The sequence below is a fragment of the Thalia democratica genome, chromosome 4 (assembly GCF_965202585.1).
Source record: "Thalia democratica chromosome 4, ktThaDemo2.hap1.1, whole genome shotgun sequence".
NCBI classification, from domain to species: Eukaryota; Metazoa; Chordata; class Thaliacea; order Salpida; family Salpidae; genus Thalia; species Thalia democratica.
In genome coordinates this window covers 38,197,809-38,225,782 of record NC_139168.1, presented here as the reverse complement: position 1 = coordinate 38,225,782, position 27,974 = coordinate 38,197,809, and the positions used below count along the sequence as shown (strand labels likewise).

At 25.6% G+C, this 27,974-nt stretch overlaps 1 protein-coding gene across 3 annotated transcripts; it reads left to right on the top strand.

The window, feature by feature from the left end:
- Positions 1-412: 412 nt before the first annotated feature.
- On the top strand, positions 413-26,985 carry LOC145834966 (phosphatidylinositol 4-kinase type 2-beta-like). 3 transcript variants are annotated; one of them, XM_082942495.1, is made up of 11 exons: positions 413-535; positions 1,090-1,151; positions 2,217-2,524; positions 15,859-16,009; positions 16,268-16,468; positions 19,923-20,054; positions 22,239-22,392; positions 23,843-24,007; positions 24,188-24,321; positions 26,223-26,382; positions 26,774-26,985. In XM_082942495.1, the coding sequence occupies exons 1-11, from the start codon at positions 487-489 to the stop codon at positions 26,848-26,850; spliced, it is 1,593 nt and encodes a 530-aa protein (XP_082798621.1). In that variant the 5' UTR covers positions 413-486; the 3' UTR covers positions 26,851-26,985. The 3 variants fall into 3 exon arrangements, with proteins under 3 accessions (XP_082798621.1, XP_082798622.1, XP_082798623.1); XM_082942496.1 differs by having other exon boundaries at positions 15,859-16,013; positions 16,275-16,468; XM_082942497.1 differs by lacking the exons at positions 413-535; positions 1,090-1,151; positions 2,217-2,524 and adding an exon at positions 15,163-15,302.
- The last annotated feature ends 989 nt before the right edge of the window (positions 26,986-27,974 follow it).

Genomic DNA, 27,974 nt, shown 5'->3' with positions numbered 1-27,974 from the left:
TGATGTTAAATACGTGTGGCTTTCAACTTAATAAAATCCAGAAACTATAAGGTGGTAAACTAAGACATAAGCAGATAAATACTTATTCTTACTAAAAGCATGTTTCTAAAAGCTATAAAATGAATGTGGACCTTTTTCGAGTATAGCGATTAAGGGTATACACATATAATGTTTTTCGTGTTCAAGTAATATTTTAGATCGAATCATAAATTTAAAGCACTAAAATAAGTCCTAAGCAGTTAAAAATTTTTGCTTTTTGTTGGACCAGTTTCTAGCTTTGTATAAAACTTTCTGTGTTAAAAATTTTAAATTAAGATTACGGATTTTATTTTATTAATAAAATTTAAAAAATTGAATTGATCATTCTCCTTATCATTGAGTCAAAAACTTTTATTGTTATCTATAAAGTAAAAAGCACACAGTTTATTTTATAAATATTAAGATAATATATACAAATTCTTCACTACTATTCAATTAATTAAAAATATGTCTTCAAATTTAATTGATTTTGTGGATGAAGTAGATGCTGGAAAAGGTAAGTTAAAGTATGAATAAGTTTTTAACATTGTTATATACTGAAGAGATCTATCAAAATGTTTTTACTGTCTCAACATTTTTGTTTATTAAACAAAAAGTATTTTGTATAGTTTTTCATTTTTAATACTAAAATTTTCCAAACTATTTTCTTAGAATACTTTAAAACAAGTTTGTGTTTTGTTATTAATAGGTCAAATTAAACTATAGTAAATATAACTATTGCAAAATTAGATAAATGTGTAATACCCTTAAGTGTACAACATTTTTGTTTCATAAAATTTTCTGTATTAAAAATAATTAAAATAAATTGATTAAATGTTTAATAATGAATAAAGCTTTAAATTTATCTAATAAAAGTTGAAAACTAATTGTAGGATGTTTAACTTATTAAATTACTTAAAAATGTGTTTAATTTAATTTTTGATTAACTTTTTTTAAGTCAATTTGATACATAAGTATTTATTACAAAACTAAAATTAATTAGGCCTGTTGTAGTATTTAATATAACTTATAATATAATGTATCTAAATTTGGTGATGCCTATTTTTTTAGAGTTAAACCCATGTGAAGGAGATGAATATCTAGGAAAAGATTTGTTAGAAGGTATTGAAAAGGTTTGTTTATAAATTATAATTATTTTTTTAGCATTGATGATTATAGTAACTCTAGAAAAGACATAATATTTATATCCCAATAAGATAACACAAAAAGTTTTTAGGTACTAGCAGAGTTTTTTTTTTCTTAAATTTTTTACTTCTTAATTATTTCAAATACTTGGTGTGTTCAAAACTATAGTTTTAAAATGTGTACATAAATAAGCTAGAGGTGAAATGACATTCTGAAATGTTATAAATTTCTGGTTAACAAGACTTTAGTATTTTAAATTTTTATAAAAAATGTCTTTTAAGTATATATATTGCACATAATTTAATTCTAAATCCTTATTTATTTTACAATTTTTTTTAGTTATAAAATATTTCATATGGTTTATTTGTAAAAATTAATTAGTTGTTAAAATTAAAATTGTTTAGTTATGAATTTATATATACCCTTTAATATTTCAGCTTTTTTCTTTGCTTGTTTTGGCCATTATATATTTATTGGTGCTTCATCATACCTGACTTTTGTTTTATTTAACATATTTGATCTTTTATTTCCTGATTTGTTTTAGTTATAAATAAAGTACTTTATAATTTATAATTGATAGGATGTAATAAAAAAAAAATTATATAAATATGTTTTAATTAACAGTTTGCATAAAACTTTTCTTTACTACCTGACTTATGTTTCTCTGTGTTTAACAATTAACCCAGTTCAATGGAGTTCTATAAAAAAAGTACTGCAAAAAAAATCAATGGTAAAAAAGATGAACATGTGTTTTTACTAAAATATAAGCCTTAACAAGTTGTTGTTAATATTGTATATATCAACAAGTTTCTTTTGTTTGGATCTGTGCTAGCAAACTATTAGCTAGTTATTTTTGAAAATTTGTTTGAGATACAGTAATTGGTTGTCACTTTATGAAAAAATAGAACCAATTTTAACAAGACTAATAATATAACTAGTTTCTGTTTAGTTAAATCTCTTTTTTTGAGACTTTTTAATTGGTTATGTCTATATTTATTAACAACTTTAATTTCAGTAGAATGTAACTACAATTCATTACAATATACTACCAGAAATCCAAAGACAAAATGAGCAACTTCAATCAAAACAACCCTGTCAACTTGGACCATTTGGACCAACCATTTATAATTGATGATTTGGTGCCTCAACCAAATGTGGAAGACTTAAAAAAGGATGAAAGTTCTCCAGAAGACGAAGTGAAAGCGTTGGACCAAACAGAAGCAGACCAGAGCAGTAGCAGCTTAATGGTTGATACAAAAAGAGATGAGATAGTTTACCCTGACATTTCAAAGCAAGAGTATCCACAAATTCCTGACTCTCCATGCTCCTCACATGAAAACCAACCTCTGCTGTCGAAGAGGTTTGTTTCTATTTTTTTGTTCAGACTTTACATTGACCAATTTTTTTTTGAAAGTTAAGTAAGTTTTTAATATACAGAGAAATAATTTAGATTTTTATACTAAATACCTGTAACTAAACGATTCTCAACTAAAATAATTTTTAATTTAACATCAGGCAATAATAAGTTTTGTTGCTTAATTTTTAGTAATACTTGTGGTAAATATTTTTGTTGTTATGCATGTTATCTTGAAAAGTAATAAGTTTCCTAGTCCAATTATGATAGACTATTTATTTATAATTAATCTGCTTTAGTAAAATATTGGAAGTATTAAATTTGTTTTATACTCAACAAACTTTAAACATTAAAAACATATACAAAAGTAGTAGTTATCAACTCAGAAAAATACTTTATTACTCATTGAGTTTTTTTTCGTTGATACTTAAAAGTATAGTAAGTTTAATTAAATTTTTTGTAATTGGGTAAAAATTTAATATACATAATTAACCATGTAATAAAATTATGTATTTTTAACTATGTTCAATTCTTCTAAAAAGGTGTAATAGTTTTTGTTTGCACAAATTATTTATTTTAGAACAAAAAGAAGAGTTACTTCATTCTTATTTTTGACTATATTTTATTACACAATACTTTGTTTTTAGGTAGATTAGAAATACATTCTATAAAAACTTTATATGTTATATGAAAGTTAAACATCTTTGTAATTTGTTATGCATTTTATTTCTTAAAAAATTGGTGATAGCAGAGTTGTAAGGCTAGCTTTGAAACTAAAACTTTTTTTTTCCTATTTATTTTTCAGTATTTTTTTAAATTTAATTAATTATTTCATTAGTTTTGAACTGTAAAATATTTTTAAAATACTAAAATTTATATTTCAACAACTGTGCTATTTTTAATATGTAATGTTTAAGTTTTTGCTAATACACTTTACACCGTTTTAAATATGTTGAATGTTTTAATTTTGTTTTACGATTAATTTTTAAAGACTACGATCAGTAAAGTTTTAGATAATCTAAAATTCTTATTTGTTGTTTTTATGTTATAATTATACTTACTTACATAAAATATATTTTACCATTTTTTGTAAATTGATTTTATTAAGTTTTCAAGTTTTTAAACTAAAATTTTAGGTTATACAACACCTTTTTAATTTGTATGTGGTTTCTTATAAATATTGGAATTATATAATATCCAACGTAAAATATTTTTGGTACGTTTGTGCTATTTTTAGGTTAAAATATCTTTTGTACAACATATTGTTTATAACTATTTTAGATTTCAGTAAATATATATATTTTGTTGCCCAACTATAAATTTTTCTTTTCAAACAAATTCTTAGAAAACATTAAGGATATACATACATTAATATTTTTTCGATTATATAGATTAATATCTTCCTTGAATTGAAAAATATTTTAAAGTTTGAATATTTCTAATAAATTTAATGAGTAACGAAGCTATAAATTTTAAAAGTATTTCTTATTATTTTTATTTTTATATATAAAAGTTATATATAGTTTATGGTAAGTTATATTTTGTTATACATTGTAGTAAATAAATATTTTTAATTGTTTGGATACAAATAAAATCTGTATGAACACATTAAGATATTATTTTAATGGGTAGGTGTCAAAAATGTACGAAGGGACACTTTTGCACGAAGGGTCACTTTTAAACTAAGACACTTTTAAACGGTGTCAGTTTTGCACGAGGGGTCTATTTTGCACAAAGATAATTTTGCAATAAGGGTCACTTTTGCACCAAAACTTTTTTATTTTTATTTTAACTAAATTAAATTTTTCATTTATTTTATTTTTACATTCACTGTCACTTATATTAGAGGCTCTAACCCTTACACTCGGTCGGTAATCATTTTCCTTTTTGTTTTATACTAATTAATTTATTATTTGGTTATATATTTAATTTCTTTTTCTATTATTATTATTGATTTTTATTAGTTATTTTTAATTTTTACTATGACTGTTACCCCTAAACCTTAACCTTAGTCGGTAACTTGTTTTTTTTTTGATTTTATTAAATACTATTAATTTTTTGCTTTTTATATATATTTTTAAACTTTCATGCAAAAATGACCTTTCGTGCAAAAGTGAACCTTCTTGAAAAAAGTCTTCGTGCAAAATATCTTCGTGCAAAAATGTCTTCGTGCATATTTGACCCGTTCCTTGTATTAATATAACAAGTTAAATTTTACAGTACCTGTATAATTTTTTACTCTACAATTGATATAGCATGACTAAAACTTAATTTTTGGTTCTTAAATCTTAAATTTACATACGATATTATCAATAAGCTATCTTGTTATAGATTTTTGAATGATTTTTGAAACAAAATACCAATATCCAAGTTTTTAAAATAATGAAAAACATCGATTAATAATTGATTATATCTTCTGATGTCATTTTTTGCGCACGTAAGTCATGTAGTTCAAAATTTATTATTGTATTGATTTTTGTTTAAATTGCTTTTTGTTTAGCTTGAATTTTCCCTAACAAATTTAGAATGATTTAAAAAAATAAGTACGAATCTGATTAGATGTTGCTTGTTTGTTTAGGAAAATTGTTAAGTATTAAAAAAATATCTATTTATTTAACTTTTATTTGTTTGTTTATTTTTTTAAGATTTCAGTCTCACTTAATCCGTGGGTGTTGCTTAATCAAAAGCTAGATTTTTGTTTATTTAAACTTAAGATTTTTAAACTGCCTTAATAAATTAAGTAAATTTAAAAGTGTTTAAATCATTTAAGTGTATTATGTCAAAAAATATTTACACTTTTAAAAGGTGAACTTGTTGATATTTTCCTTTTTAACATTTATACATGTTTAAAGATAACAATTTCTAAAAGATTCAAATGTAAATAAGAAAATTTAGATACAGGGTTGCCGCTAAACCTGGAATCCTAAAAAAAAATAGAATTTGAAAAAAAAACTTTGAAAAAGCTGGAGTTTTAAACAAAAATCACTAAAAATACTGAAAAAACCTGAAATTTTTAGACAGTTTTACATGTTAAGTAGTAAAATTTTGATTTGACACGAAACATCTATCGTATAGATAATTTGTTTTGTCATCATGAATTTTTTTTTATATTAAAAAACACAGTTAAAGTAGCTTTACAGTATCTTTTCAATGTTGTTATACTATTTATCACAGTTTTTTACCTAAAATATAAAATTATAATATTCAAAATAGACCCAAAAACGTGTACTTTAAAAAACTTGAAAGAAATTCTGAAAACTTCAAAGAAATTTCTCAAAAATCAGTGGCCAACCTGTAGATAAGAACTTCACCAAAAGTTTTTGAAAATTGTTTAATGACTTTGCTTTTAACATTAGCTTACATCTAAGATATCTTATTCTTGTTTTAAGTTCATAATATTTTTAATATATAGGGTTTAAAATAATTTTTTAAGATTAAAGTGGTTAATTCTTAATAATTGAAAGTTATAATATATTCAAATATTGAATAAGGTTATATATAAGTAAATTAATATGTCTGAATTGGAAATAAAAAGTATCATTGAAAACTGCAAAGTTAGTAAAGCAACAAAGGAAAGTTTGCTACAACTAGGAAGAAAGAATGATGCAAAATTTCAGTCAATGGAAAAAGAAATCAATAACTTGAAAAGTCAGTATGAAACAAAAATCAAGGAACTTGAAATCAGTATCCAGAGTACACAAAAAACTCATGAGGAGGTCTACAAGAAACAAACTACAGAAAAGTCTCTTGATCACAAAATCAGTTCACTAAATGAGAGTTTTATGAAATTTAAAACAGAGTTCTGCAAAAAGTTTGATAATTTTGAAAAGAAACTTTCAATGTATGCAGAAGCATCAACAAACTCCTTTCAAAAACAACCAGATTTTATTAGTAACATTGACAGTAAATTGTCACTAGTAACACATCAAATAAATGCTGAAACTGAGAGGAAGTTGAAAGAAAAAAAATCTTTGAATGTAATAGTATTTAATATTCCAGAAAACATTAGCAATACATCGGTTTATACGGTAGAAAATGCAAAAAATGACCTGAATAAAATACAAAGTTCTCTAGGTTCCAACAAGATAGCAGAAACTGAATTAGATACAATATACCGTATCGGTAAATACAACGGCAATAAAACGAGACCAATAATTTTGAAGCTACTGACACAATCTAGCAGAAAACGACTGTTGAGTCTAAAAAACCTTAAAATACAGCATCTGGGAAAACAAATTAGTATCTACATTAATATTGATCGAACAAAATCAGAGATGGAACATTTTAGAAAATTGAGATTTGAACTAAAACAAAAACAAGCAGAAGCTGAAAGTAAAAATTTGAACATAAGATACGTTATAAAACAAAACAAAATAGTTGAAAGTACTCAACTGCCCTTTCGGTTTAACGCCCAGGATCTCTGGGCCTAATAAGTCTAGCTTAAACACTGACTTGCATCTTAAGTCATCTAGTTTAATCTTTAATTGTTCTAATACTAAGGCCTCAGGCACTGTTTTTTCTAATAGTTTAACCTCTAGTAGAGATTTATTTTTAAACATTTCATATACTAATATAAGATCTATTTTAAACAAAATAAGCTTCATTGAATGTTATATGTGTACACAAAATTTAGATTTATTTTTTTTTACTGAAACTTGGTTAAATTCAAATGTTATTGATTCAAATTTTTGTCCTCTAGGGTATAATATAATCCGTAATGACAGAATAGGCAGGGGAGGAGGCGTTGCTGTTATATTTAAAAACTTTTTAAAATTAATTGAAGTAAAAACTAATTTTGTTTCATCTGATGGTTTTGAATTTTTGTGTTTTGATTTGATTCTTAAAGGACTCAGATTGAGATTTTTATGTGTCTACATCCCTCCAAATTCTTCTAAATCTCTAGCTGTTGTTTCAAACATGATCGACTTAATCAAAAACCTTATTCCAAAACAGTCTCCTTTTTACATTTTAGGTGACTTTAATTTGCCAAATATAGACTGGAATATCCCAAGCACAACCTACAATGACTGTCACAGATGTTTTATTAAATTTTGTTCAGATAATCTCCTTACACAACTTATTGACTCACCTACCCATAAGAACGGTAATATCCTCGATTTACTGCTTTGTAATTATATGGCATTAGATAGAGTTAAGTTTCATTTGGTTGATTCACCTTTAACAAATATAAATGATCACAATGTTATTTTGTTTGGGATAAGTGTTCACAAAAGTAAAAAACCATCTCCTAAATCACTCTATCCAGATTTTCGTAGAGCAAATTTTGAGAATATTAATAAATTTTTATCAGATATAAATTGGAAAGTTCTTTTTAACAACTCAAAAAATGTACAAATGTTTTATGATAAATTTATCAAAACAATAAACTTTTCAATCAAACAATTTGTGCCTTTGATTAAACAAGACAGAAAAATGAAAACATATCCTTCTGATATAAAAAAGTTGTTAAGAGAAAAACTAAAACTCTACAAACAATGTAAGTTAGATAAGCAGATGATAGAAAAATACAAAACTGTATCAAAAAAATATGAAAAAGCAGTGAAAGTGTTCAACATAGAACATGAAAAACGTTTTTGCCAAAACACAAACTCAAAAAAATTCTACAGCTATGTAAAATCAAAGCTCAAGTTAACACCTTCTTTACCTGTATTAATTAATGAAAACAATATTCCAATAATATCAGAACTTGATAAAGCCTCTTTTTTTAACAGGTCCTTTCAAAAGGTATTTATTAAAGATTGTGATGACAAAAATTTTACACTTGTTAGTAAAAAGTGTCTGGGAATGAAAAACTTCTTCATAAGCAATGATGAAATAATAAAGTCTGTTAATCATTTAAAAGATAAAATAATCAGAACGCCTGAAAACATTCCTTCATATTTTATTAAACGTACTATTCATTCTCTAATTCTCCCAATTTCACTAATTTTTAATTGTTCACTAGCTACATCCTCTGTACCAAACCAGTGGAAAGTCTCATATGTCATACCAGTGCACAAAAAAGGTAGTAAGTACAACCCTTTAAACTACAGACCCATTTCTTTAACAAGCAGTTTTTGTAGAATTTTCGAACATATAATTTCTCTAAAAATACTTGATCACCTTTTTTTAAATAAGCTAATTTCACATAAACAGTTTGGTTTTCTACCTAATCGATCATCTAGTTATCAACTGTTGAATTGCTTACACTCATGGCTGGTTTCATTTCTAAGCAATAAGTCAACTAAAGTTATTTACACAGACATCCAAAAGGCTTTTGACTCTGTATCCCATTTTAAACTAATAAAGACTTTAACTCAATACAAAATTCATAAAAGTTTAGTTAGCTGGTTCAAAGAGTTCCTTGAAAACAGAACCCAAAAAGTAGTTATTGGTAACACTTTTTCAGAGTCTTTACCTGTTTTCAGTGGAGTGCCTCAAGGAGGGGTTATTGGCCCACTTTTATTTATAATTTATATCAATGATATAGCTTTAGAAGTAGATGTCGATAGCAACATAAATCTCTTTGCAGACGATACAAAAATTTTTAGCCATTCTAACACAATTCTACAAAAATCTTTGGATAAAATTTATCATTGGCTAAAAGAAAGAAAACTTGTTTTAAATCCTAGTAAATGTCAGGTTCTAAACATTCAAAAAAATACATCTAGTATCACTTCTGAATTTAGAATAAACAACATAAGGTTACCTTCAACTAAAGTGTTTAAAGATCTGGGAATTTTTATTGCTGAAAACCTAAAATGGAACCACCACATCAATTACGTTTATCAAATTGCATCAACTATTTCTTTTCAAGTTTTAAAGAGTTTTAAATCTACAGATATAAACATTCTCAAAAAAATTTATCTCGTTTACATTCGTCCTAAGTTAGAATACAACACACCAATTTGGTCTCCATACCTGAAGAAAGATATTAACCATCTTGAATCCATTCAAAGAAAATATACAAGAATAGTCTTCAACCGTTGTAACATCTCATACACATCTTATTTTGATAGACTCTCAAAACTTGGTATTAAGTCTTTAGAGTATAGAAGGATTGAGTTTGACTTAATTACTTTTTTCAAACTGATTAATAGTGAAACTACAATTAATTTACAGTCTTTTTTTGAACCTCATAAATGTACTTATTTACTGAGAGGTAACAGCAGAAAATTTACATGCAGACATAGTTTTAATAATAATGTTTGGCATAGTTCTTTTTTTTATCGTTCAGTTGAATTATGGAACAAGCTTCCAAACGAATTAGTTTCTTGTAAAAAAGTTGAGCATTTTCGGTTAAGGTTAAAAAAGTTTGATTTAAATAAATATTTTGTTAGCAAAATTCATAAGTGATTTTTTTTTTTTGTTCTTATTTCTTCATTAACCACTGATTGTATTTGTCTAATTTGGTTTAACCTATAGCTTTATTTTTTTGGCGGCGCCTTTCCTCTGTGTATAACAAAACCTGTTCCTTAATACATAGTTTATTGGGCTATTAAAGTGCTAGAGGCCTTGGGTTCTTAAGTTTTGTTTATAGTCAGTGTTCTCAATATTTATCAGCTACTACGAAAGTCCAACAAACGCTGAGTTATCTGAGTATTAAAGATTTGAAAGTAAATATGAAGCAGGCTCTCCTAAGAAAAAAGAAAAACGTTGTTCATATAAAAGCGGTTCTAGTTATACGAATAAAAGTGAAACAAGTTGTATGGATAAAAGTTAAGCCGGTTACTCAAATGAAAGCTGAACCAGTTGTTCAAATAATGTGAAGCCAGTCGTTCGAATGAAAGTGAAACCAGTTTTGGAGTGAAACCATCTGTTCGGGTGAAGTTGAAGTAGGATATTGTAGTTCTTTTTTCGGAAGCACCGGAATTATATATTTTGTGTCATAATTTTTGGTGTTTTTATGTTAATTTTTAAACTTTAATTAGTTAAACTCAGTTTTTGTTTTTCATTTTTAATGTACAATTTTGGTTTATTTTTGTCTTTTTGTTGTATGTCTTTCTGTATAAGTGGCCTAGGTTTTGACGCCTGGGTCCATCGCATGACAATAAACTTACAATAATAATGTTAATAAACATATACAGTAGACTACCGCTTAAGTACGCACTTTTTTTGGTACGCACCCCGCCTTAAGTACGCACTTATCCAGAAAGACAAAGAAAATACTAAATTGGGAACCGAAGGTGAAATTGGTAAATTTGCTTTTCTGATCACTGAAATACAGTCATAAAGCTGAGACTCTAACTCAGGGTACTTAGCAGAAGAAAATCTTAGATTTTTGCTTTTTCTTTGCTCAGACATGTCAGCAGATCGTCTTTTAATCTTATCTCGGTTCTACCAAATTTTTCTAATTGCACATTCACTAACATTAAAGTTTCTTCCAAGATAACGCTTACTAGGTAGATTTTTCTTTTCAAGCTGGTTAATGATCTCCAACCTTTTTAACTCAGTTAATCGTTTTTTAGCAGCTGACATAACTCAATGCTCTTAAAACTATCTGAAAAGTATTTAATATCATTTTAAATTTTCAATTTACTTTATTTTTACTTAAAAATCAAATTTAAGAACTAGTTTTGAAAAATCTACCTTCTGGACAAATACATACAGCATTTAAAAGATTTAGTGTCACTGTGAGTTGCTTGATGTTGAACTAATGAACATTTTAGAGCAAATTTTAATAACTATTTTAACGAAACTAGAAAAATAAAAGTTTTAAAAATACAATTCAATTTACATTTTTAACTGTGTTGTATATTTAAAATTTTTTTACCAAAACAAAGGATGTTATATTAGAACTTCTAAGAAATTCCAGTTTTTTTGCCTAAATTTTCAATCATCAAGTTTTTCCAGATAATTTTATGTTTCCAAGTAGAATGGCCAACCTGCTAAGTTAGCCTGAGACTTTCACAACTTTTAAACCAGGGTGAGTAATCCTGAGTAGTCTTTGTGGCCTGAGATTGTGACAGTCATGTTATTAAACGCTAATAAACTAAATACTTATGCAGAGGTTGCAGAAAAGTGAAAATAATAATGATATTTGAGCTGTAATGCTATAAAATAATAAATAATTAAATAAATTGCATAATAAATAAATCTAGAAGATAAAAGCAAAAAAAACCTACAAATATAAAATAGTTAAGTCATAATTTAATTTAAATGTACACAAATTGATGTTTTGAAAATGTTTTGTAAACACAATATAGTTTGGTACTTTCCATCTAACAAAAGAAAATATGGAAAATATGGCTTAATATTCTTTTTTATATAATTGACTGACATTGAACTTCTATATTAAATGTATGTATTATGTAATTATATAGAAACTTTTTATAGAAAAAATAAATCATTTCAAAATCTAATAAAAAATATTGCACATTAGAATTATGTATTTATTGTTATTTAAAATAATAAGACTTATTTATTTGGCTTAATTATTTGGTGGCTACTTGTGAGAAAGAAAACAAACAACTGAATTTCATATTATACTATGTCGTCAAAAAGTACGCACTACCCGTGCTAAGTACGCACTTTATGGTTGGGTTCAATTTGCGTACTTAAGCGGTAGTCTACTGTAATAATTAATAACAAAATTAACATTTTTATCAACATTATTGTTTAAAAATATATTTTTTACTCAAAATCAATTCTATTGAAACAAAAAGTTATAAAAAAATTCTTATTTAGCTACTTTATTTCTTTTTTTTCCGGATATTTTTAAAACGTTTATAGTCTATACTTAAAGGTAAGTAAGTTTTGTGTAAAAAATTGTTTTTTAGAACTATTAGCCGTCAATAGTTTAATCAGTTAATTCTATATTAATCAATTTATTAATTCAGTTTATGAATTTACACAAAATAGAAAATATATTTTTTGTTATTTATAATACTAAACTGTAATATGTTTTAAGCTATGATGTAAGCATAGAAAGACATACGTGCATGTTATAAGAAGTTTTGAACAAAGTAATAAAGCAGTGCTTTATGCCGTTCATAGAAAATTATATTCCAGTAATCTTAAAATATGTAATCAATAAAAGCTGCGAAAATTTCAAATTCTGAAAACAATAATCTAGAAAAGGTTTTAACTTAAGCTAAAATAGATGTGCTAAAACAAAAATAAAAGTATATCATAAACAAACCATGAATGCATATTTAATTAGTGTTTAATAAAGAGATTTAATTTTAAATCTAAAGTTGTAAAAATTTCTCAAAAAGTATTATCATCCTGCAAAGTTTGTCAGGCTTCTAAGTAAATATATCTTTTATATTATCGTTTTTATCCGGTCTTTGTACTTTATAACAAAGAATTGTCTACTATACGTTTCATTTGTGTACTGATAACTCATCATTTTTGTTGTTTAATACTAAGATGACTAAGTTAGCTCTGTAATAAGTAAAAATAAAACTAATACTTTTAAGATATAAACTAATTACTACTTAAACATTAATTGGTTTAATATAGATTAATTTTTTAATCGTATTAATAACTGCAGTACGAAATTTGTTTTAGTAACTTTTGATATTTTTAGGGTTTTATCTTACTAAGCAATAAAAAGTTATTCTTTTATTAAAGGTAAAAGTTTTAAAAGTTCATAAATTAAGTAAAGGGTAATTTAAGATTATAATGATGTTTTTATTTGACACATTTTGTTCGAATATTTTTACTCCGGTAAAGCCACATGTGTGTATACTACTGTTTAAAACTCTTTAAATGTTATGAACAATTTATTTTGAAAATGTTTATGGCTAGTTTCTGGCGTAGATGGTCTGATCAAAATTCTTTAATTAAAGATAACGATTCTTTGATTAAAAGGTCAGTGTATTTTTATGTAAAATATTTCTATATGTACAGTTTGTTAAATAACTTTGCTTTAGTTTTCTAATAAAGTTATAATTTCCACATTATACTTCGTAAATACTTATATTGTTATATACTTGACTAATTGTTTTTGTTTATTTTAAACTGTTAATAAGATACGATAAATTTCAACACCTATTTGAAATACAGCTTTTATGCAATTGCAGTTTTATAAAAACAAAACGTTCTTCTAAATTTATTTTCATTTGAACTTATTTGTTTGTTTGTATCCTTTAACCTAAGTTTTTAACGCACTGTAAAAAAGTAAATATTATTTTGGTTGAATGATCTTTGCTTTACTTGCTATTACATTATAAAAATATTCATATGAAAGTGCTTTTATACCTGTTATTAACAACTTTTTTCTATATGCACCGAATCTATAACAGAATACTTATGAAATCAATAATTCTACTAAATTTAAGCCTGCAAATAGTGTAGAAATAACTTTTTAAAGCATTTAACCGCACAAGGTCCTACAGAGCTGTATAAGTTTGGAAGTTTGTTAAGGAAGTATTATTGTTTAGCACGACTTTTCTAAGTGAACGTTTAATAGTTTTTGGTAGTTTTTAATGAAAGTTAGATTTTTTGTTTAATTATTGTTTATATACTTTGTATCTTTTAATTTTTTTGCTATGGATTATATTGTTTTTTGGTTTTAGTAATTGGTTATAAAAAAATTGATACTCAAACAGCTAGTTTTGTTTTATGGTTTATTAAAAATGAACTTTTATTTTACAGCTACTTATGTTTTTGTATAAGTAAAATCTGAAATTAAGTTATTATTCTTGAAAGCTAACAAATAAATGTTAACAGTTTTTACTTAAAACTTAAAGCAAATAAAGTATTGAGAAACTTAAGTAACTTATACTCACATATATTTGTAAACGGCGTACAATATTTGTTTGTTTTGTAAAATAAGTAACTTTTTAAGAAGCTTCAATTACTTTGTGTATAACTAAATATAAATATTTTTTTCAAGGTTGAAAAAATGTATTTAACTGCAAGAAAATTAGCAAAAATTCTCATAAATAAATTCCAAACACACCAATAATAAGTAGTAGAGTATATGTTTTACAATTGAACTTTAAAATATATGCTTGTGATGTAAATGATATTATTTAATTAAAGATGTGTAAATATTTAGTTCATTAGAGTTATAAGATATTATTAAAAGTTACTTTAATTTTCAAGGAATTGATTTTGACTATTTACATAAACTTAGTTTTAAGCTTTTATCAAATAAGTTTTAAAATTCTAAACTTTAACATAGAAAACTTGGTTAATAGTCAACCAGCTTCATGCTTTGAATTGTTTTCCGGCTTATTAAACTATAAATATTAAATATTATACAAAAGTATCTATACATTATTGATGCTCATATTTCTGCTTCTGTTTTTTGCTTGTTTTATTCAATTCAATATCATTTTTTTGCTTTTCCCCTCTAAAAAACGTTTTGAGTTATTAGTTTTTTAAATACATAATATAAGTTAAAATATGATTAACATAATTGAAATAAATTTTTAAAATTATTAAAGTTAGCTAATAGTTTTGACATGGAGTATTTTGTTAAAAGTATATTGTATTAACAACTCTGATAAATTTTAAATAGATGGAGTAGTTTTTTGCTTTTTTTATCCTTTTTTGCTGCAAAAATATTTTTTTTTTACATCTGGATTGACTTAAATATGCATTTTACTCGTATGTTCAATATAAACATAAAAAAAGACAGTTTTATATTCCGTTTGTGCTAATAATTTGCAAAATCTTGTATATACAGTTAACATTATATTTGTTAAGTCAAAAAAAGGAATGATTTGATGTTTCCTTATGGGTCTATTACAGAAATCAGTACAGGACAAATGAATGAAAATAACAATTTAGCTAATCATGACCAATTGGATAAAGACCCAATTGTAGATATGTTCGTAACTACGAGATTTATAAATAAACAGTTGACTGTCTTAAACTTTTAAAGACTAATATTTCTTTTGCATTGGATTTTGTTTTAAGTAATATTTTCTGAGAAAAGAAATTACCTAATAAAAGTTAATCGTAGTTATATGTATTAGTTTTAGATAGAACAGTAGTTTTGCTAGCTACATTTGGTAATACAGTGTTTTTTGTTCAATTTGTCAGTATAAAATCTAGTAACTATATTTTATATTAATTAAGTTTATAATTAAACTATATATGTTTTCTGCTCACTTTAATTATCTTATGTATAAAAATGTCAAGTTGTTTTGAGTTAATAGATATTTTAAATTTATATACTTCAAATGATCGTGACCATGCTTAAATTAAAGCATCTGTATAAATTTTAACTTGTTAAAATTAATTATAATTTTTGCTAACTTAAGCTTATATGTCAAACTGTTATCAATAAACTTGTTTTTAGATTTTCAGTTTGCAATTTGTAATACATTTAAATTTTTATTTTATTTTTCATAAGAATTATTATATATAAAATTAACTTTCAGATCGCAAGATGACGACACAAATATTTTCCCTGACGATCATCAATACCAGGACCTGATAAGAAAGGCTGAAAGGGGAATTTTACAAGGTGTTTACCCTAGCAGGATCGCACAAGGTAGTAGTGGTAGCTACTTCGTGAAAGACGAACACAAAGTTTGTTTAAAGCTTAATTTGTTCAAGTTTCAAACTATATCTATATATTTATAGAATTATTGTTGTTTTATCACAATCATTTTGTTTTGTGTCTATAGTACATTTATATTAACTTAATTATTTTCAGCTAATAAAACTACAAAATAAAATATATACAGAAAATGAAAAAAAAATCTAAAGTTTCTTATGATTGGCTACAAAATAAATCCATCAGCCGAGTATAAACTCAAAATCAATTTAATTACGTTTTTCGAACAGAAAACAGTAGGAGTGTTCAAACCGAAGAACGAAGAACCGTACGGGCAGTTGAACCCAAAATGGACGAAATGGCTGCACAAGACCTGCTGTCCATGCTGCTTCGGCAGGGGCTGCCTCATACCCAACCAGGGGTACCTGAGCGAAGCTGGTGCCAGTCTGATTGATGGCAAGCTCGGGTTGAACGTCGTTCCCAAAACCAAAGTTTGTTTTCGAATGGTTGTTGTAATACTCCAGTAAATTGTTTAAGTTTTATTCTAAGTTGAATATATATTTGTTTAGCAAGCAAACTGTTTGCACCGGTATAATAACTATATATCTAAAATAAATTTCAATTTATAGATTAAGTTTTGAATATAGTCTATAAGTCATGTCTGTTAATTGGATTAATTAATCTCTTCAAGTAAGCTGTTTTTTCCTAAGTATAACTAACTTATATTAACTTTGATTTATTATATTAAATAAAAATATTTTTTAGTATACAATTACTTGTCATTTATACTTCACCACTTGGTTTATATACTTACAAATTAGGCTCAATTTATATAAAGCTTAGTTCTGTTCTTACTGAAAGTATAAAAAAAACAAATAAATTGAACTTTTTTTCTCGGTAAAAAATTAGTTTTTAATATTCACTGCTTTTACTTAACCATAAGAAACGCTCTATAACAAATTGTGAGTCAGTTTTTAAATCAAATTCTTAAAAAAAAATTGAAAGGGCCACTACTAAAAAAGTAATGTATATTTGTCAAATGTAAAAAAATACATATGTAGGTCTTATTCAAGTTGTTTCCTATTTAGCTCATATTATGTTTCACTTTCTATATTGTTTGCTTAATATACCTTTTTATTAAGATAGTACTTATCTTCACAGCAGGGGCGTCGCGTGGAGTGGAACATTAGAACAGATGCTCAACCTAAAAAATCAAAAAACTTATTATAATACTGTTAAAAAAAGTTCCATAAACTTTTTTTAATACCGATTTGTTGTACGTGTAATAATTTTTATTTTACTAAACTAGTTTTAAAAGATATGAAATTAAGAGGTTTTTAAATTATTTGTAAAATTGTTTCCGCATCCTCTAACAAAAATACCACACGTAGTCACTGTTTCACAGTATCATAAATTAATGAAAAGTTAACAATTATAAGTTGTCTTTAAAAATGACTTTATAGCTTACTATGTTTGTAATAGAAACATAAAGATAGTTACATTAAGAAATACTTAGAACTGTTTAAAATCAAAGTTTTAAGTTTTTGTGAAAGTCAAAAAGAAAAGCGTTTAGGAATAAGAAAGCTAAAAAAGGATTGTTTTAAAACTAGTGATGTACCGGACCCGGATCCGGACTTTTTTTTCAAATTAGAATCCGGCCGGAACCGGATCCGGACCTTTTTTTCAAATTAGAATCCGGCCGGAACCGGATCCAGACTTTTTTTTTAAATTAGAATCCGGCCGGATCCGGATATCAGACAAAAATGGCAATATCCGGCCGGACCCGGACAGTGAGTCCGGTACATCACTAGTATAAACTAGCCTGAGTCAGAATGAGGTTTTTAAAAACTGAAAAAAAAAGAACTTTAATCTAATAATAAGTAGAACAGCTAGCCACAAGGTTTACAAATTTAGGTGTTATTTACAAGTAAAAATCTGAAATCAAGTTCTTGAAGAAAATACACTAGAAAATTACAAAATATTAAAAACTGGATCAGCTCAAACTCATTCAAAATCTAAAAGAAAACTAGCCTGAGTTTTTATAAAATACTAAACTAGCCTGAGGCAGTCCAAGATTTTCTAAAATTCCCAAAAATTTTCAAACTAGCAGGGTTGCCACTGTTTAAGTCAATAAAACTAGCTAGAGTGAGTATAAACAAGCCTGAGTCAGAATGAGGTTTTTAAAAACAGAAAAAATTACTTTAATCTAATAATCAGTAGAACAGCTAGCAAAGATTGACAATTTGGTAGTAAAGTTGTGGACTGATTGTGGTACACTTAACTTATTAGTACTACCCATCATAATTAAATCCTACCTTATTTAATTAATATCTAACAAATACTAAATTCTAACTGAGACTACTTTTTATAATCAGACACGACAGTTTTGAGTGATGAATCTTTTATATAAAACACAACAAGAAATACTAGCATATACACAATTTTTTATTACTTTGGTAACACTTTGAAAACTGGAAGCTATTTAAATATATAACAAAAGACTTAAAACAATAAACTAAAAATTAAATAAAATTTTTAGTAAACAAGAAACTGTAAAATTTTTAATAAACTATTAAACTTTAAACCTGGCTTAAATATTTAAACAATTAAACACCAGTTGAAATATTCACTTTTAAAACAAAACACTACTTACAATAAGCATTCACAAAAAAGTTCAAGATATTTTGTTGCTTCAAGCTGCACACCAAACTAACTAACTGCTTACGTATAAACTGCCTGTCATGTTCTGATGTTTTGTTGCATCAGTATTTACTTTGAAACATTTCGTCATATGATTCTCAATGGCTCGTACATTCAACCGTATTAACTCTAAATATTCTCTGAGCTCAACTTTAAACAGTAAATAATGCAAGTATTCATTACAAAGTTTTCAATTTTACAACATATGTAAAGAGTTGCATTTCTGAAATGTTTGTTTCATAGTTTAAATGTAAACAAATGTAAATTAGTCACGTGTACAAAATGAGCCAATCACGGTAGGTGTTTAATTTTAACTGACGAAAATGACTCTTATTAATTTACACAGGGTTTGTTTTTGAAAAAATACTTTTTAGTATGCTCTTTTTTACAAACTAGATCCGGGTCCGGCCGGATCTCTGTTAGAATCCGGCCGGAACCGGACCCGGACTTTTTTTTCAAATTAGAGTCCGGCCGGAACCGGATCCGGACTTTTTTTTCAAATTAGAATCCGGCCGGATCCGGATATCAGACAAAAATGAAAATATCCGGCCGGACCCGGACCCGGATAGTGAGTCCGGTACATCACTATTTAAAACGTACTTTCTTTTTCAAAAAATCTAAAAATATGTTAATTGAAAATATTTTAATTTTATCATTTAGTTATTTATGTTATGAAGTGTGACCACTATAGTGTAGTATATATGTATATTTATAAGTAAAACTATGTTTGTGTTCCTAATTAAGACAAACTATCACTAACTTTTTATAAACAAATATTTATAAAGTCATTTCTACTCTAACTTGTTAAAAAATGATTCTCTCCCAAATAACTAAGAAAACAAACTTAAGTTAGTATGAATGTGTTTTTCATAGGGTAAAGTTGTGTTATTACTATATTCTGTTGCTTTAATTGCTATTATACATTTTATTGGTAAGATGTAATTATTTTTATAATAAGGTATGCTTATTTATAAGTCAACTGTATATTTGTCTAATCAATAAATATTAAAATTTATAAACACATACGTTTAAATTTTATTGTAAACATTTAGGTTTTATAAGTTTGGTAAGCAACATTTTTTTATCTAGTTAGATTAAAAAAAAAATAAGTTAATATATTTAGTGTAACTAAATAATCTCTGGTTTAATATCAATAATATAATTTAATTTAAAATTGTGTAGTATGACTTACAAACGGTCGGAGTAAAAAAAAACTCCTTAAATATATGTTTTTATGTTATACAGGTGGTGCATTTATCAAGCAAAACTTTTAATTACAATGCGATTGACCGAGCAAAATCGAAAACAAAAAAGTATACAAATGAGCACTTTCCAGCTGTTGGTAAAAGGTTCCATAGAATTGGGTTGCCTCCGAAGGTTAATCACTAAAAATTTCCTTAATTAAGATACATACAAAATTAAGTGTAAATAAGAACAAAATACTCTAGTAATTTGTTTATTTTATTTTTTACATTTTGGTAACATAATAATAACAAGACTTTTTAGTAGTAGTTAAAGTTTGAGATTTAAACTACATATTTGATTAAAGTTATTTTTGTAAAATACTTGAGTAAATTTTAAAACAATTTTATAACAATGGTAAAAAGACAGACTTTAGTTATTTTTGGAACTGAAAGTAATTTTATAGTTTATACGCATTGCTATACTTTCTACATATTCTTAACTTTTACTTACCATTTAAATGTAACAAGTACCATTTTTTCATTTATTACTTAATGAACATACTTATAATAGTCTAGCTAGTTTTTTAAGTTTCAATACTAGAGCATTAACGAACAATACAGTTTTGCCCATATTTAAACTATATTATTGTTTTGAATGGTTTGTTTAATATTTTGTTATCTGTTGTGGCTTTGATAGTTAAGGAGGCTAAACCAGGGTTCGTGCGCGTCAGGCTAAGTCAGGCTAAATCAGTTTTTTTGAAAAAAGTTGAAAAACGTCAGGCTAAATCAGTTTTTGTGTTTAAAAATTTGAGAATCTCAGTTTTTGTCAGTTCAAATGTATGAAATTTTTTTAATTAAGATCAAATTGAGATGTGAATTTATTTCTAAATAAAGATTTAGTTATTAAAGACAAAATCAGTCAGTATTTGTAAAAATAAGCGCATAAAACCTTTTGTTGAATCTCTAAAATAATTTTAAGAATCTTCATTATTTTGTTTTTAGTAGATTATATATGTCGTAATTATAAAAATTCATAAAAAAGTACAGTTTAAACATTACAGTTTAGTTCAACAACTTGACTGTTTGTTTGAATTTGTTTACATGAGCTTTGTTTTTCAGAGCTTATTTGGTTAAACTGTTTTAATTTCTAATATAAAGGCTTTATACCAAATACTTTATAGATTAATACTCTTAGCAGTTTGTTCATATATTTTATTATCTGTTTATTCAAAGTTATTAGAGATATTCACAAGACTAAAAAATTACTTGTGTAATATCATGGTTATTTTAATTAGTTATTTTAAAAATTAAGATGCTTTAATGATAACATAAAGTTTTTGAGAGATGTGTTTAATTACATTTTGTTTTTCTTTTACAGACTTATTCACATTTCTGTTTTAATTAATAAAAGCTTTTGGTCCAGTCATGTAACTTATAATTGACGAATTCAAGTACTAATTGACACGAACCTTGTATATGGGTGATAAGTGGTGGATGTAACTAAGCCCCAAAATTTAATAAAGGTATTTTTTCATTGAAGCAGAAATTATAATGACCATTTAAAAATATTCAAGTTGCTGGGTGAGGGATTGATAGATGTTGAAAAATAATTCATTTATATTTTTATTTTCTTCAAAAGTAGTTTTGTGAATACTTTTATTGTGTTAATTTGCTATTTAAGACCCCCCGATACCCAAAATGCCTTCTGAAAGTGATTTTTTCTACTTTGAAAAAATGTCAGGCTAAATAGGTCTCTGTCAGGCTAAATGAAAAGGAATTTCGCGCACGAACCCTGCTAAACCTAAACTAAATAACCAAGAGACCAAGAGTAACTCTAAATACATTCAGATAATACATTTTCTTTTATAATTTCTACTGCCTATTTATTTCTTACCTGAAATTTGTGATTTTTAACTATTTTGTTGGTCACTATTTAAGTTTTTTTTTTATGAAAATTATTTAAATTTTCGAAAACTAGTTAAAATGTTTATAATTGTATTAATGAATTTATTAAATGAGAAGTGGTGTTGGTTATAATAAAATGAAATTTTAAGTAAAATTTTTGAATGAATTTTAAGTAAATTATTATAAATATGAACTTATACTTTAGAAAAATACATAATCAAGTGTTAATTATAGTAAACAAAATAAAGTTTAATAAAAAAAAAATAAGTAGCAAATATATAGACTTATAAAAAATGTAGTCAAACACAATCAAAACAAGACATTATAAAAAATTCATTTGAAAATAAATTTATGCAAAATTTCTTAATAAAAAACACTTATGTATATAGTTATCTATATTTCCTGATTTCTCTGGCATTTTAACAACATAAATAGTAAATCAGTTATGATTTAAAAGTTAACGTTTTTATAGGTGGGGTCTATGCAAACTTTTGTGGAAGGTTTTAAAGATGCAGAGCTCTGGCTTCGCAAGTTTGAAAGTGAACCGCTGGGAAAAGATGTGAAGAAAAGTTTTCAGTTGCAGTTTGAAAGACTGGTCATACTTGACTACATCATCAGAAATACTGGTTTGTTACTAACGTGTTACAGATTCTTAAGTATATGTTTGTCATGATTGTGTTGTTTAGTCTTCAAAATTGGCCATTGATGCGAATGCAACAACAAAATAATATGTTTAAAATTTTTCTATAAGCAAATGGTAATTTTTTGTAAGCTATGTCGTTTAGTTTGTAATGGTTTGTTTTAGAACAATGATTAAAAATAGTATACATAATAAAGTACAAATCATAACAATACTTTGTTATGTAACGCTGTTAGTTTGTTTATGAATTGTACTAAGTAATAATTGTTACGTGAGTCAAATCATTGTAACATGCTTAGTTTGTACGTAGTAAAGTTCCTGTTCCAATATTACTACTGTTATTTAGTCAATGATACTATTTAGCTTGCTTTAATGGTACAAAAAAATTTGCAAACTAAAGGTTCTAAAAAGCAAAGTACAAATAAATATAACATATCAGTTTCTAGTTTGAGCTATAAAATGTAATAAAATTTAAAACTAGGCTGCTAAATTGGATAGATAATCAATAATGGTTATTTTACATCTTGGTTTGCTTCATGTATGATTTTAAATTATTTATAGCTCTAACTTGGCACTAAATTTTCCAGTTAAAGGTGCATTTGGTGGATGCTTTAACATTTTAAATTTGTTATAATGCTTTTCGCTCGATAGCCCGAATGACGTTTTTTTAATTGATTTTTATAAAAATTTGCTTGTTAAAGCTTAATTTAATTTGAAAATTTCCTGCGAATTATTTTTTCAAAGTTGGATAATATTAAAGATAAAAAACTTATTATATGTTAATTTAAAAAAAATTAACTTAATTTGGGCAAAACAACATTATTTTTTCAACTAAAAACTCAATCTTAAATTATGTATGTTTTATGCTTTAGGCTTAAAGACGTAGTGTTTACTCTATTGTATTTTTAGAAATGTGTTTATAGATTAGTTGTTGTTTATTTAGTTTTGTAACATTTTTTGATAAGTTACAAAATAAGATAGAAAATTTAATGTTACAACTACTTTAAAATTTCTTACTGTTTCTTGATTTATGTAATTCTAATCCATTATATACTAAAAATTACTTAAATTTATTTTTAACTAAGTGTCTAAGATATAACAGAACAAAAAAAACTTTAAAAATACGAAATGGGAACTTCATGACATAACTTTAAACGGCTTTTTTTATTTGGTACATAAAAGATCTTGTTTTTTAATGTTGCTGAACTTTTATGTAATATTATATGTTTAGTTTTTTCCTTAAAATTTTACCTCCAAAAATTTCTAATTAAAATTTGTTAATTGTGTTTCTCACTTTTAAAAATAATTTAGCTTGATAGTCAACCTAAAACAGTATTAAACATTTTTTTTTTGTAAAGTTTTAATTACACTTTTATATTTTTTTCATGTCAGATTATCAACGCACTTATACGAATGTATTTTCAACTTTTTAACAGATCGTGGCAACGACAACTGGCTGATAAAGTACACTCAACCCGATATTCAAGAAAACGAAGACCCCGAAGCCGATTGGTCCGTTATTGAGGATCCGTCCATTGAGATTGCTGCTATTGACAACGGCCTCGCTTTCCCTTTCAAGCACCCCGATCAGTGGAGAACTTGTATGTTTTGGTTGAAATGAATGAGCTAAGACTAAATTAACAATAGTCTATTTAGCAATGTTATCTGGGTTGCTAGCTGTATTGACTGTAGAATATTACTGTAGTTTAAAAGTTTGATATTAACTTAGTTATTTTATTATTGTGATTAAAGCACACCTTAGTTATTATTACTTTAAATAGATCCATACCAGTGGACGTGGTTACCCGAAGCACAAATTCCATTTTCAAAAGAGGCTAAAAATTTAGTGTATGATCAATTGTCAGATAGCAGATTCGTTGAAGAGCTCACAAATGACCTTTATAAGTTGTTCTCAGTTAGTTACTTATTGGTTTTGATAAGTGTTTTTACCTATCACTATTTTTATTATTATTACTACATAGTAAGTTTATAAAGGTTCATTTGTTTCTATAAGTATATAACTATGAAACTAAATGAGATTGAAAAAATTGTTAAACTGTTTTTATTTGAGTTTCCATATTAAATTTTTCAAACTTTTGGAAAAAAGAAGGTAACAAAGAAGAGTTTTAGAAAAATTTTACTTAACTATTTTTTATTAAGGTATATAAGTGCATAAAATTATTTTTAAACCTAACAACTGTTTTAGTTAAGATAAAACAAAATTGTGCTAAATATAATTCTTCTTGAGTCGAAAAATCTTTTATCTAATTAGAAATTTCAACTGTTATCTTTTATAATATTTAATTCTAAAATAATGTTTTATATTTTCGTTTTTATATTTATTATACTATATTTTCAATGTTAGATAAATAGTTAAGTTTTAAAGTACAGTAATCTTCCAAGTAGGTACGCACTTCCTAGTACGAACTGCCAACATGGTACGCACTTTTTTGCCTGAAAGCGCTGTGTTTAAAATTTTTTATTTTTTTTATTTAAAAACAAACTTAAAAGTAGTAATACTAAAGTAATATATTTTAAAATACATTATACTGCATCAAATTAAAATGAGTTGAACTAAAGGAGCCAGAAAATAAGTTATAAATTTACAAGTTGTATATCTACAATGTTTAAATCAAACACATTACAGTTTATTTATTAGTGGCGTTTAAATTTTCATACCCTATTATTGAAACATAGGAATAAAAAATACTTAAAAGTGATCCAAAATTTAGATAAACGAAAATAATGAACAGTGCAATAAACTTTTACATACCTAATGATTATAACATAAATGTAAAATGTTACTTTGTAAATTTTAAAGGTACAAAGAAATACAAGAAATCTAAAAAACTTTTGGGTGGAAAACAAACATAAATATACATAAATAAATTTTTATCACTAAGAATATATTGCTAAATATACTCAACTTATTATATATGTATGTACATCAACAAATTGTATTTGTTTTAGGGAATTCTTCAAAATAGTTATTTGTAAGCTTTAGTGGCTTTAAACATGTTTGTACTAGACCTAATAATTAAAATTAGGTAATTAAAGACTAAAACTTCCTAGGTACGCACTGCCGGTTAGGTATGTACTTTTGCGCTGTGTTCAAAGTTCGTACCTAGTTGGCAGGTTACTGTACCTCATTATTCGGAATAAAAATAAAATTTTATTTTCTTTACTGAACTTTTGGTATTATCTATCAAATTTATTTATAAAAGACGCATTAAAAATTTAACATGTTTCTTATATTCAAATAAAGTGGCGTTTTTTTAATGAGTTGCAACGTTCTTTTATTTCGATAATGAAAAACAGTTAACAGTTTTTTACTATAAAGTTTACAGGGAGGGTGTTTTGTAAAGTTAAGTTGCATGCGTTCATATAATTAAAGCATTACTGTAGCTAAAAAATTATTTAAAAACTAAAGTTTTTTTTCCATATACATTTAGGTTAAGTAAGAAACTGTTATGCTTGTGCTTTAAGTTTATAAATTCAGTATGCTGAAATATAAATTTTTAAACGCTTTTTGCTGCAACGAGTACTTTATATTCTTGTATTAAATGTTACAACATTTACACAAAGAAAAACAAAGTTTATTAATATTAACATATTTATACTAAAAGGTTCTAACATTAAAAAAACGACAGTTGGTAAATATTGGTGCAAACTTAATCCTTCCTACGAATAATTAAGTATTTTATTTGTACAAAAGTTTTAAAATACAAATAAGTTGTCCAAGATAAAAAATTATTTGGAGTGTTTTTTAATCATTCTTTTTTTTACGTTTCTTAAAATAAAATAAAAAAATCACAGCAAGACAAGGGATTCGACAAAGAGTTATTCGAACGTCAGATGTCGGTTATGCGAGGACAGATATTGAACTTGTGTCAAGCTATAAACGAGGAGAAGACGCCAGAACAACTCGTTCATATGCCGCCCATTGTTATTGAAAAGAGATCTTCTATTTCTATTGGTTAGTTTAATTTCAGCATATTAAGTTATGTTGAGTTTAATAGGAACAAAAAACATATTACCACTATTTTTTTATAATCAATAAGAAAATTTTAGTTTGTTTAAGCAAGCTGAAGCTTTTAATCTCACTACCAATATTCAAAAGTATATCACTTTCTCCATTAGTTATTATTCCACAAAAGCTGTTTCTGTTAACAATTTTATAATAGTAGTTACTAATAAGGTAGTAAAAGACTAAAATTAAACACGAACAAAAATAAACTTTTTGTTATGCATTTTTGAATTAAGTTTAAGCTTTGTATGAGTTATGCTTAGTTTTAAAATTAAATTTTAAATTAAGTTTGAGCTCTCTAGCGTTGGTTATGTTTTTATTATAAATTTTTTGTATACAGGAGGCCGACTTCGAACAATGACAGATCATTTCACACAGAGAATTCACGACACAAGACCGTTTTTTAGTTGGTGTTAATTTTTCTTGTTTCAAGTAACGTGATAAACTTTTGAATAACTGTGCGTGTTTATGCTCTTGGTTGGGATGATTTTGAACAGACTCTCTTTATTTAAAATTACATTTCGTGTTAAACTAATAAATACTATTCCTTTACGAGTATGTAATTAAGAGTTTTCGAACTTGTTTTGTCTATATTTTGAAGTAAACATAACATTTATTTTAGTTCTTGATACTTTTATTCTAAAACGTCTTTGTTATTGTTTTTAATTGTTGATAATATCATTGTTATTTCTAATTTTACACTATTAATATAATTTCAAAAACTTTTATTAAAAGTCTCTATGTCAAACTAAAGTTAATATTTTATATCTGTTCCATTTTATTTCTTGCTCCTATCAAGGTTAAGTTTTCAAAAATATAAAACTTAACACAAAAATGTATTATACTTAAAATTGGTTTTGATTTCAATTAAACTAATTCATAATTTCATAAAAAGTGGTTTTGAAAGGCTTACATAGCACATGAAAAATTTAAACAAGTTAGTTCACATGGCAAAACCGCAATAATTTGTAAGATGTTTCGTACGACTTTTGCTATTTGTTTGTCGACTTTCGTTTGAAATTAACTATTACAGAAAAGTTTCCTTTGTAAAGTCTAGGTCTTTTAAGTACTCAAATGCAATGTTTTTGTACTCTACCACTTATTAGATGATATTTATTTTTTATTCATGTGCAATTTTCAACCTTTCAATTCTTTTTATCTGATTTTGGCTACTTTAAGTTTTAAGATAAAATTAAGTTTTAAGTTTACTTAAATACTTTATTCACTGCTTATTTTTTTCTGGTAATTTAATAATTTATTTCACTTATACTTTTAAGTTTAATTTCGAAATAACGAAAATACTTTTATATGTAATTAAATTCTTTCGTATAAACTTTTAGTTTTTTTGTGTAAATTTCTTTAAATATACTAATACTTAAGATAAGATAATAAGTATATCTGAAATGTTAACATAAAAATAATTTTGTTTTAATTGAATAATTTTAGTTTTTTTCAACATAAGCCTTTAAACTTGTTTTATGTACTTTTTTCTGTTTAAGTATTGAATAAAACTAGTTTATAATTAAACAATTTTTAAATTT